The sequence below is a fragment of the Epargyreus clarus genome, unplaced genomic scaffold (assembly GCF_041222505.1).
Source record: "Epargyreus clarus isolate Ecla_fem2 unplaced genomic scaffold, WU_Ecla_fem_2.2 ptg000032l, whole genome shotgun sequence".
Taxonomy (NCBI): Eukaryota; Metazoa; Arthropoda; class Insecta; order Lepidoptera; family Hesperiidae; genus Epargyreus; species Epargyreus clarus.
Window position 1 is genome coordinate 8,264,097 of NW_027332237.1, and position 13,952 is coordinate 8,278,048.

The 13,952-nt window shown below is 36.2% G+C and overlaps 1 protein-coding gene and 1 non-coding gene across 2 annotated transcripts in view; both read left to right on the forward strand.

The window, feature by feature from the left end:
• Positions 1 to 287: 287 nt before the first annotated feature.
• The window catches only part of LOC140755174 (photoreceptor-specific nuclear receptor), a 41,729-nt gene continuing 28,064 nt past the window's right edge, over positions 288 to 13,952 (forward strand). The window contains exons 1-3 of the mRNA XM_073090385.1: positions 288 to 348; positions 12,855 to 12,980; positions 13,773 to 13,887. Coding sequence (XP_072946486.1) covers positions 288 to 348; positions 12,855 to 12,980; positions 13,773 to 13,887 — 302 coding nt within the window. The remainder of the gene's footprint in view (positions 349 to 12,854; positions 12,981 to 13,772; positions 13,888 to 13,952) is intronic.
• On the forward strand, positions 9,451 to 9,523 carry TRNAK-UUU (transfer RNA lysine (anticodon UUU)). The gene has a single exon. It is a non-coding gene; the product is annotated as a tRNA-Lys (tRNA).

The following is a 13,952-nucleotide window of genomic DNA, read 5'->3' on the forward strand; positions in this document are numbered from 1 at the left end:
TAAGACAGAATACACCTGTGAAAATACCAATAAAATCAGGTGTGCGTGAATAATTTCTACAATCAACGTGAAATAGTGAATAATTAATTAATTCGCATAATAAAACGGTGTAGATATTAAGTATCTTTTGTGTCAAGCCTGAAATAAAACAATATTGACTCTACCAAGGCTTTTGAACAGTATACCTTGAAAAATAATTCTGAAAAAAATGAGATGGTTATAAATAAGAGAAAATATTAAAAAACTCAAAGTGATAAGTGCTAAAAGTAAATAAAAAACATATAAAAATGGAAGTAGCGCAAACTCCTTTGCAACTCACACAAGATCATCAAGATGGAAGGATTCCGGGTATGATTACATTAAGTCAATTTAATAACTTATATTTAGACTACTCGTACCTATCGACCCCTCTTACGTATAATATCGTAACCCACAAAAGTACCTTTTTTTTTTTTTTTTTTTTTATGTAACCTAACGATAAGGCAGACGGGCTGCCTGATGGAAAGCAGTCACCGTCGCCTATGGACATTTGCAACACCAGAGGAGTCGCCAATGCATCGCCGGCTTTGAAGGAGAGCTCTTTTTACACCCCTCTTGAAGAGCCCCATGTCATAGTCCTGAGGGAATACCTCAGGAGGAAGTTCATTCCACATTTTGCACGTACGCGGCAAAAATGATCGATTAAACCGAACCGTGGAGGACCGCCACGGGTCCAGTTGATGTGGATGGAACTTCATCCTTCGGCGAGTAGTGCGATGAAGGAAAGGCGACGTAGGCACCAGATCAAACAGTTCCTCAGAACACTCACCATTGTAAAGTCGGTAGAACACGCAGAGGGAACCTATGTCCCTCCGAAGGCTTAAGGGTTCTAACCGATCAGAGATCGCTGGGTCATCGACGATTCGCACCGCGCGTTTCTGTACGGAGTCAAGTGGGTTAAGTTGGTATTGTGGTGCCCCTGCCCAGAGATGAGAACAGTACTCCATGTGGGGCCTCACTTGCGCTTTATAAAGCAGCAGGAGTTGCCCCCCAGTGAAGTACTGCTTGGCTCTGTTCAGGACGCCCAGTTTCTTTGAAGCCAACTTGGCTTTAACTTCCAAATGACTCCGATACTGCACGTCGCACGAGATGTCAACTCCCAGGATCCCTACACTTTTACCAATGGTGAGCGGGGTACTTTGGAACTTAGGCGCTATGACGAATGGGGTTTTTTTAGCGGTAAACGCGCAGACTTGTGTCTTCGAGGGGTTGAACTCAACAAGGTTAACAACTTTTAGTTTTCGTTGCATAAATTGCCTTATTTCATTGTGTTTTATTGACACAAGTAATGTTATAAAGCGTATAAAATTAAATATATATACCAAATTTCATTGAGATACCTGCAGAAATGCAGATTTTATTCGCATTTTAGGATATTCGAAACTCCTGTAAGATCTCCTGTAAAGTTGTCATTTTGCAGTTACGATATTATACGTAGGAGGGGTCGCTATATGTTTAATAAAGCTAATAAAGTAATTTGTAATTTGGCCTCACGCACTGGGGGTCAGGGGTTCAAATCCTGGGCACGAATGGTTTTCGAGGTTAGTTAAGTATGTGCGTAATTGCGTATTGTAAATTAATGATCATTTGCTACAATAGTCAAAAAGAACAATAATTAAAAGCATTGTCAATGGCGTGCGATGTTTACATATCGGTATTTGCCCTCGTAAACTATGGCTTAGATTTTTTCAGTCTGAGACACTTGCCCAGAAAGATCGGATGATGATGAGAAACAAAATTACACATACTACTTATAATAACTTTATGTTTATAGTACTACATTAGAAATGTGTAGGATTTAAACTCTAGTAGTTCGAAGTGGTTAAAAACTAGGTCTCTCTCTTAATCGACGGGTACGTGAGGCAATCACCAGTGATTTGCAATTAATGCGCGTATTAAAGATTAATTATGTGTTTTTTTTTTTAAATTAAGGAAAGTGAGAAAAGTACACGCCTGAGAGTTCTTAAAAAAAGGCGTGTAAAGTCTAATTATTCGCATTAGCCAGCGTTGTGGAATATGGCCTAAACGCTTCTCACTGAGAGAAGACCGTGCCCAGCAATGGACAGTATTGGGTCAACGACTATTTAGTAAGAAAACTTTTTAAAAACATACTATAAGACTACTATAAGTCCACATTTCGCAGCTCACATTTAGCTCGTGTAGATCGTAGCCTGTCTACGAAGTCTACGAAACAATATCGGTCGCGATTATTTTGTTTGGGTGACGGCTAGTAGCAATATGCACGTTTCTGTGCTTTGGAGGAATTGAAGGGCACGTTCAGCGACGGCTTAACGTGCCCTTCAAGACCGACGGGTCTTGGTTATCATAGTCGTTAACTTTGTCACAGGCCTTATGAGCGGTTTGAACACATAGATTGGCTACTAATACGTAACTTTTTATGATCTTCGCTATACCAAACCCTATTGGAGCGATACGGAGTATGTATAGCCCTCGCCAAACTGCTAGTCCACTCTGAAGTTATTGCGAGCAGGTGTAGTCATACAATTTGCGATTCATTTCTATATTCAGAGCGGACTAGCAATTTTGCGCTGACTATACCTGTAAGGGGATTCGGGCCTAACAGTGGGACATAAACAAATTGCAAGCTTGATGATGTCGATGACACATAGGTAAGCTTAAAGCTCTATTAGAATAGTTTGAAGGTGGTAGAACCCTCTGTGGTTCGATTTCGGCGGCACCACACACCTATTTCTGCCGTATCCGGCCGACGGCTTTTCGTTACTAGATGTCGGATGGATGTCGGATGGATGTTACTGGATGATGGATGGATTTTGGATTATGAAGAGAGGGAAGATAATCGAATTATGAAGAGTTACAATTTTTTCTTTATTTACAGAAATAAAGACAAAATTGTAACTAAAATAATGTTAGGATTTTTTAAATTCACTCTCTAGGTACTCACTCCTAATTCGTTATCATCATCATAACATAAATAGGCTAAGACAAAGAATTCTGTTTCAGATCCATTTCTTTTTGTAATCGGCACTCGGCAATAACTAATTACATCATGGTGCATTTATGTTAAATAAAAAGGTACTTACAATTAAACATTTATAATATAAATAAATTGTTCTTTGCACGCCTAAAAAATGAATGAACTATATTTTTTCCTACGGATAAAATAATTTTTAACGACAATAATTTAATTAATTGCGACTAAAAATTTCACCAATATACCTAATCCGAATCAATCAAACAAAATAACGATGCTTAGCTAAAAAAATAACACGCGTTTACTTTACCGAATTTTCGTTACTCTTATCCACTTTTAACGGCAAAGGCGCATTAGTATTCAGCCGACAGCCGCCAGTAACTCGAGGTCTATTTGACTGATTTTCAGCCGCTCCATGATTTGCCACTTTACCCGGTCAGTGTGTGTTTTGAATACCAAACGACCAATCGTAGCGGCGGATTTGAAATTTCATTTTCGTTTCGAATAATGCGTTCGCGATTTGAATATTTGACGGTTCTTAATATAAATGGATTGTCGTTAATTTGCTTATTTTTGGACTGCCTCATAATATTAAGGGTTTATTTTATCTATTTAATTTATTTATAAGTAGTTTATGTTTTTTATTGTATGTAAGCGGTTTAAGAGTAGACTTAACATCATTTTTTAATATGTAATATTAATTATATGGGTGGTATGAGTTTTTTAATTAACACAACAACAATTGCAAGTGCCAAGTTGGAAGATGTGTCAAATTTATGTAGTGCAAAATAAAGAGGAACCTTAGAATATGAAAAAGCTTGAGTGTACCTAATATTTATTCGTGTATTTATACGCAATATCAATATACCTACTTTTGGCGTTCTTACTGTGCGTATATTTTTATGCTTTGAAACATTTTTAGTAACAATTGGTTGTATACCAACGTAATTGTTTCCGCTTTGAACTTAGTCTTCAGACTCCCCAGCGATAGCAACGGATCTCTAGCCGACCTCTGCAAAAAGTCTTAAGGATTTCTTCTTATTTGAATGATATGGCATATGTATTGGCGGCATTGGGCACTTTCCGTCAGGTGGACTGCATGCTCGTTTAATACCTCAATATTACAAAATAAGATTATACAGAGAATGATACTCTATAATCTACCTCAGGCAGTACTAGAATACTATATGACGTCGACCGTATACACGTAACCTAACCACTAAGTTGGAACACCTCGTTATAAGCCTATTCCTTACCACACCCACACAAAATAAAGCAGCGTTTGTTTTATAAGTGTACCAATTGAATAAATAAAAATCAGTAACATTCGAAGCATAACATCGCTAAGACATTCAAAGGGATCGTAAGAGGCGGGTCCCCGCCGGAGAAATTAATCAGAGAGGCTCAAGGGCTTGCCGCGTCAAAAGAAAACCAAATAAAACGGCAACCGGCAAAGTTTTCTTCGTATAGCGACTAGGGAAAACTGTGGAGACGATGTTTGTACTATATCTTTTTTTTTGGTTTGAATATGCTTTTATTAATAAATATAAATATATATGTATACGTTTAAGGCGTTAAGGTTTATTGACAGTACGGGTATATAAGTACCTATGTGATACAGTGCCGTACTTATTACCAAAGTTAACTTAAACATACACTACATACATAATTTAGACATGAGCAAATAATTACATTTATAGTAAGCTTCGTTCGGAATTTAAATTAAATAACGCTTTTTAGATAAAAAGCTATAATACCTACTCCCTGTAAATTAATCTTTTATATAAAATTCTCGTGTCACAATTTTAGTTACCGTACTCCTCCGAAACGGCTTTACCGATTTTCACCAAATTTTATATGGATATTTATTAGGTCTGAGAATCGGCTACTATCTATTTTTCATACCCTTAAGTGATAAGGGTTATTCACCCTTAACATTTTTTTATTTATATAGCAACACAACGTTTGCCGGGTCAGCTAGTCTTTGTATAAATACATAATTTTTTCAAAATGCATTCCGGCAGTTTAAAAAAAAACAAAAATATACAATTTGCTATCTATTTTGGTATTAAAATTTACATGTTTTTTTCTGATAAAAAGGGGCCTATGGTCTCGATAACAATTGTCTCTGTATATGTGTAACTGTACCAATTGTAATAAGCGCAATAAAAAAGACATAAACCGAAAAAATAAAACAAAAAACCTGAAGCGACTCCACACATTTCGCATTGATTTATTTTGATACCGGGATTTACTTGCGCCGCCTCGCACTGACTTCCCATTTGACAAACCGAACTTTTATGTGTCTCATACAATCTCCTTTTATGTCTCTCTGGGTGCTTTTATATAGCCCTATATCATTGATAGCAATGCAGACGCGCATTGCTACGGCTGTGTGGTTATAGATCTATTTTGAAGATGGTAGAACCACAGTATAAGGATATACAGTAATTTAACTCGGCCCTGACCTTGAATTAGATACCTACGGTTGCGCTGGGCACGGTAACGCGTTAGGGCTGCCTGCCTACAGGTTTTTAATTACATCTGCATACTTGACTTTCTTTTTAATTTTTTGATTGTAAATGTTGTATTTTTTTATTTAAACAAATGAATGCTATAGTTAATTATATAGAAAGTGTTGAATGAAAATGCATGTTATGTTTCTTAATATGTATATATTACGTAATAAAAACTATTCTTATAATTGGGTACTTGACAGTTACAACAATAAAATATGAAATATGTTCGACATGATAGCTTATAAATTAACACAAATTATGCAAAATTTAGTTTAAATATCTAATAATAATTTTAATATAATCTATACTCCGATTCATAATTGGGTGTCCAAAATGTAAACAAAGGTGTTGACCTATCAAGAAAATACTTTTCAAATGGTAGTTTCTTATTTTTGACGATCTTAAAATAATACAACAATAATAAAATATTGATCTAAATAAATTAAGATCAATTCTCATTTTCTAATATTTATATTACCTCATTCAGAATAGTCCCTCGGCGGCATATCGCGCGAACAAACGGGTGCCGAAAGGCCGCTAAGCCACGCCCTCAGCCTTTGTTGCGCCGCGCGACGACGAATAAATACGACGCGTGCGTTGTGCAAGCAAGCCCTTCGTTTATCAACAGTTTCGAGTTTTATTTTGCGCGGGAATAATAAAAGTTGTAAATTGGTCGAAGAAATAGTTTTATTCTATTAATTCAGAAGAGGGATAACCTCAAATAACAAGCTCTGACACCTGTCTACTGAACCAAAATTACAACAATCATACGTATTTTTTTAAAATATCAAATTGTAATAATTAAAAACTAATCTAATTTAGTAGTAGTAGTACCTAGTAGATTAAGTATCTAGTATTAACATAAAAATCATTGTAATTGTCTTACCTTTCGGAGTTTCCAGGCAGTTTAAAAAATGTTATATCTGGATGTGTTATTGACGAATTGAAGCAACCAAAAACAACACAATATAATCTATAACTTTTCTTCGCCATATTATTCTTGAAACAACAAAATATCTTACAAAACCGTCACATCACCCGCTCGTCACCGTGGCACATTCACGAATGTTCGTGTACCGAGTTAGTACCGGCCCGAGGCGAGTAGGCGTGGCTTGCGTTTCGTGCGTTTGTATGAAGATAAAATACTGTATATCCTTATACTGTGGTAGAACTCTCTGTGGTTCGATTCCGGCGGCACCACAGCTACACCTATTTCTGCCTAATAATAGCAGTTTTAAGCGCTGTGTTCTGTTTTGAAGGATGTGGTAAGGAAGACATACTTTTCCGAGGCGTTTCAGCTTAGTCCTCAGGGATAGCGACGTATCTGTGGCCGATCTCAGGTAGGAATATTTAATTCTATTTGGGGTTCATTACAGAAGTCTAGTCAGTATCGGAGAGGCCGAGATACGGATTACAAGCACACTCCTCATTTATGTGCGTTAAAGAAATTAATCATCACTTGTGTGAACGATGGAGGAAATCTTGAAGATTGCTTCATGTTTTCCTTTAGACAAATAACATCATTTCAATAAAAGGAACATAATCATTACTCACACTTCTCTAACACCATTTATACCTTTTTTCTGTAAAATTTACCACATGTAGGTACGAGGTTTATAACACTCAATACAATTTTTAAGATTAATAATACAGTAATATACTAAAGTAGTACAGTAGTGGTAGGTACATAAAGTGAAACACAGTTTAACCCGACTGTACTGCGCCCCGAGGGAGCGATCGGTCAATATTGATTTTGTACCTGTGGGGTGAGTGGGATTCATGGTTTTTACCTAACCGTATGTACCCATTGATATGATTTTGGGTAAGTTTATAAAATTGTCTTTGGGTAATTGTTCCCCCTTTTGAGTGCAAAAAGTGGATATTTGTATTCAACATTTTTTGTTAGCCCTTTGGAGTTTAGTTCTCAATAAATAAATTTTATAAATAATATATTATAAATAAATTTTATAAATAATATAAATACATTTTATAAAATTAATTTAAATAAAAATGTGTATTGAGAACTAAACTCCCTAGAGGTGACAAAAAATGTCGAATACAAATATCCACTTTTTAAAATCAATAATTCAAATATTTTTTTAATAAAAATTGATGACCTAAACCCTTCTCAGACAGACAGTAATCAAGTAGACAGTAATTTCTTGACGATGAATGCATATAACATATTAATTTAAGTTTCTAATGTTTTATTATTACCAAAATTTGCCACATTATTGTGTAGGTCCTCATAAAGCACCTATATCTAAGTAGGTATTTTGTAACGTGCGTAGAACACACGTATAAACTTCTATCTACTATATTTAGTACTTATTATTCCATTTTATTCTACCTATCTACTTATTTCTACCCAATAACAGCAATGCTAAGCAAGCCGGAAGGCTTGAAGGGATTCTGAGGCATTCTGAGGCATTTCTGAGGCGTTCTGGATAACTCATATTATTATGGCTGATCTCAGATAGGAATCTAATCTTAGCTGGGGTTGATTACAGATGTCCAGGGGCGGCAGTAGTCACTTATTTTTTTTTTTATAATATAGGAGTAGCAGACGAGCATACAGTCCACCTGATGGTAAGTGGCTACTGCCGCCCATGGACATCTGTAATCAACCCTAGATAGGATTAGATATTCCTATCTGAGGTCGGCCACAGATGCGCCGCTACCCCTTGGACTAAGCTGGAACGCCTCGGAAAAGTCCGTTTCCCTTACCACACCCTTCAAACCGGAACACAGCAGCGCGTAACACAGCTGTTATTAGGTAGAAATAGGTGTGGCGGTGGTACCGCCGGAGTCGAACCACAAAGGGTTCTACCACCTACTTACCATAAGATAAACTGCATGCCCGTCTGCTACTCAGAAATATTATAAAAAAATCTTTCACAAGTAACTTTCTGTCTACATTTAAGTCGAAGTGTAAAACAAGTCAGACCTCCGAGCGTCGTTATAGAAGATCAAATTATTCCACCACTAGTTAGCTGTAATTGGTGAATAGCAATCACAGTACAATATAACTTTATTGTGTTTATTTATTTACTCTACTGTCGTGTCGGGGTCGGCACGAGCTGACCATAGAGCTATGAATAATAGAAGTGCACAATTAAAAACCAAGATATTTAGGCTGTGGTCAGGATAAAATATGACATTTTTAAATGTACATATTTGATAATGTTTTTTATTCTTTCTTTTGATTGTTTCTCTTTCTTCTTTCTCTTTATTCTTTAATTGCTTTTTTGTTACTGTCTATTTTACAGCTAAATCAGTGTAGCGACCTCCCGCTACTCGTCAAGAGATGGCGTTACGAGTATTCTGAATCACGCTATCGAAGTTTTCTAAATATCTGGCATATATACAAGCTCCGAACTGAGACTGACGGAGCACGGCCGCTCTCCGGGCATGATCACCTAGAACGGCGGGAGATCTTCCTCTGCCAAATCAGTAAAAAAAACACTTTCAATCGCTGGCATTACATAGAACTATGAATGAATGTATTACAATATTACAATGCACCATTTTCATATAAATTAAAAGCGATCCGTTTGTATCTGTTTTTATATTTCCAAATGTTTCCGTGAAAATTCCCTGAAAGTCACTTTTCGTACAAACGTCAAATATATCCACAACAAATTTATAAAAATAGCAATGGTAAAATTTGGTAATTGTAATGTATATTTTTAATGCAGAAAAAATCGTATCTATAGTTGAACAAGCGCAAATTAAAAGAGTAACAATTTTATTATGATTATCATAATTATGTTAGTCTTGTTTATTTTGATTTCTTCGAATTCATTCTGGGTTTCTGTATTTAAACCTTGTTATAGTTTAATGATAAAGTAACCAGCACAACTTGATTTAAAATCTTTATTATTTGTTTACAGATAAGCAATAATTTAACAATAAGTAAGTTTCGGCATTGTTACCACAGCCCGGATAGCTCAGTCGGTAGAGCATTGGACTTTTAATCCAAGGGTCCAGGGTTCAAGTCCCTGTTCGGGCGGGTTTTTTTAATAATTCACAAAAAAGATACGTTATTTGCAAGTTTATTTATATTATTTCCATTTCGATCGGTGCGTCAAATACCGACCAAAATTCTTTTAGATTTTTTTAACGACCTCACTTATTGGCATGCTACTTTTTGTGGGATCTGTGTAAAATTAATAATTATTTTAAAATAGTTTAACTTAAAATAAATTAATTTAAAATAATAAGTATTTTAATTGATATTTTCATACATTTGAATAATTTTATATGACTGTAGTTTATTCATAAAATATTATTTAGTAGTAAAAAAACTACCTATTAAAAATAAATCAGTAAGTATAGGTACGTAATTATTTCTTTCCGTTTAAAGAAAAAAACAAATATCATAACTTTGTTTATAATTTTTTTTTTATAAAGAATCTCACTTGACAGTAACTTTTATCATAACAAGAAAATCATCTCAGTGCGCTTCACCTCTACAAGTTGTTAGCTCTACAAAGCTTAGGTAATTCAATAAGGGCTGTACGTCACGGACATGCCCCGTCTGTCTGTCCGTAACTACAATTTGCGAGCTCTCCATTCAAATCTAATGAACTGACGTACTAATATTAATTATTGTGATAAAATTCCACCAGTCTTTGGAAGTCCACTTCAATACATACTACAAACCGAGTTCTCGAATCTTCAACAGACCGTAGAGGCATTTTTTCTTGACAGTAGCCATTTAGCCAGTAGTTTTTTTTAGTCTCGGTAGCGGTAAGCTTTGCGACGCTGTACCGCAACTCTTAACTTTTCTGCGGCACCACCACCACACCATTTCTGCCTAATAACAGCAGTGTTAAGCGCTGCTATGTTATGGTTTGGAGGGTGTGGTAAGGGAGATATACTTTTCCGAGGAGGCATTTTAGCTTAGTCCTCAGGGTTAGGGCATCTGTGGTGGATCTCAGCTAGGAATCTAATCTTATCTGGGGTTGATTACACATATACATACATATACATGGGCGGCAGTAGCCACTTACCATCAGGTGGACTGCATGTTCGTCTGATAATCCTATATTATAAAAAGAGCAGCATTACGACACTGCATCGCGATGCGTCCTGCTATTGCATCGTTCGGATACCATTTTAAAGGTTCCGTACCCAAAGGGGAAAAGCGGTACCCTATTACATATAGAGCGCTAACTTTACCTCTGTCATAGACCTGTACCTATATCTCTAATTTGTATGTGTATTAACTGCGGCAGCTACAACATCAAATATTAAAATAAAAAAAAAAACAGTAATAAAACGTGACTCCTATGGTAAATTATTCCAGAAAATGCCGAAATATATGGCGGGTTTTACATCATTTCTACGCTGCAAAGGACGTCATCCCCTATTTCGGCGGAGCGGCACATTTTTTTTTCGTGGGGAAACACTGCTTGGGTTCGGAGATGCCGCGACTGAGAGGAACGTAGACTATGCCACACTTCTACAAGCTAAAATCTCTTGGTGTTCCTCTGGATGCCCTTTGTCGGGACCACGTGTACGCTATTAGCACTCAACCGCAGTCCCAAAGGCTGGCGGTGTGGCACCTTTTAACATTTCAATGTGTGTAGCTCCTAATAGCCAAACGCGTGCCCTATCAATTACCTAATTGCTTCATCATATTAAAGCAATAAGCCGTGCCTACAAAGTACGTAGAGTTCAATATAGTTGAACATTCAACTGCATTTTCAACCCCTAGTTCAATAAAGTGGTTGCGAAAGGGTGCGATCAGCAATTGTTATTTTATTAGCTTTATTGAGATTAAGTATTTATTGCGACTAAAGCTTCATACGGATTAGACGTATCAAATTGATTAATTCGTACTTCGGTTTATTTATTTATTTATTCGGGAATACCAACATAAGATGCAGCAGTGACTATCATGTACAGTACAATAATATCTATTATCTTATTGAGTAACTGTTCTTACTATTACAGGTAATCAAAACATGCGTCGAATGTATATACCTACTTAAAATTGAAATATAACAATCAAACTATGAAGCTATTAATAACATTAAAATTAAAATAAAATATAGGTACGTCAAAAGTTTGTAACTTTTTTGAGCTTGGCTAAATAGGTGGAGAAACCATCGTGGTGTACATGGTGTCTAAGATCTTCGTAGCTAGTTTATTATACAGACGGGCCACGCGGATCATCGATGCATAACGACCGAGATTAGACCTTAACTGCTTAATGTGGATTAACTGCATGGTTTTCGGTTTATTTTAGAAATATTGCTACATCGTTGTCGTCAACTCTTTATTGTACCACTGTAAGGAACGAGTTTCCTCTAAGAGCTAGTCGAGATAAGGTCATATTTCATTGCTGGCAAAGTGCGAAATAGACATGGTAAACTTCATACACCTTTGACAACCTTTTTTAAAATAACTGTCAGGCATGTAAGTCTTCTCAACTATCCCTACGATAGTTCCTTTGATAAATAATATGAAATACGCACAAACTAAATTATTGAAGGTGGTAGAACCCTTTGTGGTTCGACTCCAGCGGTATCACCGCCACACCTATTTCTACATAATAATAGCAGTGTAAGGCGCTGCTGTGTTCCGGTTTGAAGGGTGTGGTAAGGGAGACAGACTTTTCCGAGGCATTCCAGCTTAGTCCTCAGGGGTAGCGGCGCATCTGTGGCCGACCTCAGGTAGGAATATCTAATCCTATCTGGGGTTGATTACAGATGTCCATGGGCGGCAGTAGCCACTTACCATCAGGTGGACTGTATGCTCGTCTGCTACTCCTATATTATAAAAAAAATATATATAAGTAATATGAAATACGCACAAACTAAACTATCTAAGATTCGTGCCTGCGATTCGAACCTCGAACTCCTATTAGAGCGGCTGAGTTTCGACCATTAAGCTATCATTGTATTTACAAACATTACCACTAATATAATACAAATACACTTTTAAAAAGGATGTCTTTGCTCACTATTGTAATTTAGTTCATCATTAGATATGGTGTCTACTCCATTTTTCTTCATTTTTATGTAGTAATTTATTTTAAATTTCTTATCTATTTATATCTTATTTCTTTTTTTCTCTCTTTCTCTCAATCTTTCTTTTTTATGTTCTCCTTTCTCCCCTTTTTTATCATTTTATTTTATTTCCTATTTTTTTTTGTATAGTTGTACCGCCTTTAATTTTTCTGCACATCCTTAAGGTTGACTGGGCGAAAATGCTATTTAGCATTAAGTCCGCCTTTGCACCACATTGTTTTTAACATGGTCAATAAAGAGTAAATAATAAATATTACAATAAATATTCCGTTTCACTTATACCATCTAATCTTTCTGATCCAGATAACAGCACTTCTCCCCTACGCTGGTCACCACCAACTTCAGCTGCGTTGGTAGCCGCAGCGTTAGCGCCACCAGCGCTAAGACCCTGGCTGCCAGACCCACCCACCAAGAAGACCAACCACTTGGGTAAGACAGGTTGGCATCAACCCTGGAATTTGAATTTAAATTGTTATAAGCCAGCTTTATGAGTAGCAAACTTTTTACTGTAGAGTTTATTCTTACTTAAAAGATACTATTCAAATTGATCGTTATTTCCTAGTCCGATTTGCTTGATCTCGTTTCTTAAACCATTCATGCAAATAATGTAATCTTTGGTAATCCTTATAGTTGTCTTAAAATTGGCGACTAAAACAGAAGATTTTATAAGAAAATCATAGTACTATGTAACGTAATTACCCGTACAATATTAAATGTATTTGCCTATATAGGTCATAATACATAAAGTAACTTAATTTAAAATTGAATACGTCACTAGTAAGTCATGTTTCATTATCCGACTGAGGTTACTGTTTTCCCAGGATGTGTACGTATGTCGCACTTTTTATCAGACCTTACAGCCCAAAACATCACGATAGATTTTAACACATGAGGTGTCTTTGAATTATTTTAATTTTTGTAAGCAGTTGGTCTCTTAGCTTTTATCATTGCTAGCCTAGATATTCGTTACGACTTCAGAAATATTGTTTTCTCAATATTAGGAACAATTGTGTAGATTCATACGATTAGCTATATCGATACAGTCAGGTAATATTAGACTAGTCTTAGTTTAGTGAAGCTCAGTGACTAAAACATGTTACCTCTTATCCCCGGTTATATTGTCATGCGATGATTCTTTATTCTTTATCGATTTAGTTAAGTATTATTAAATTAATCTTAGTTTAGTGAAGCTTAGTGAAACCATGTTACCTTCTACCCCAGGTCTAGTGTGCGTGGTCTGCGGCGACACCAGCTCCGGGAAGCATTACGGCATCCTCGCCTGCAATGGCTGCAGTGGTTTCTTCAAGCGATCTGTTAGACGGAAACTTATATACAGGTGAAATTATTGTTTTAATTTGTAATACGTTGTTTTCTTCACTATTCAGTTAGTAATACTTGTTA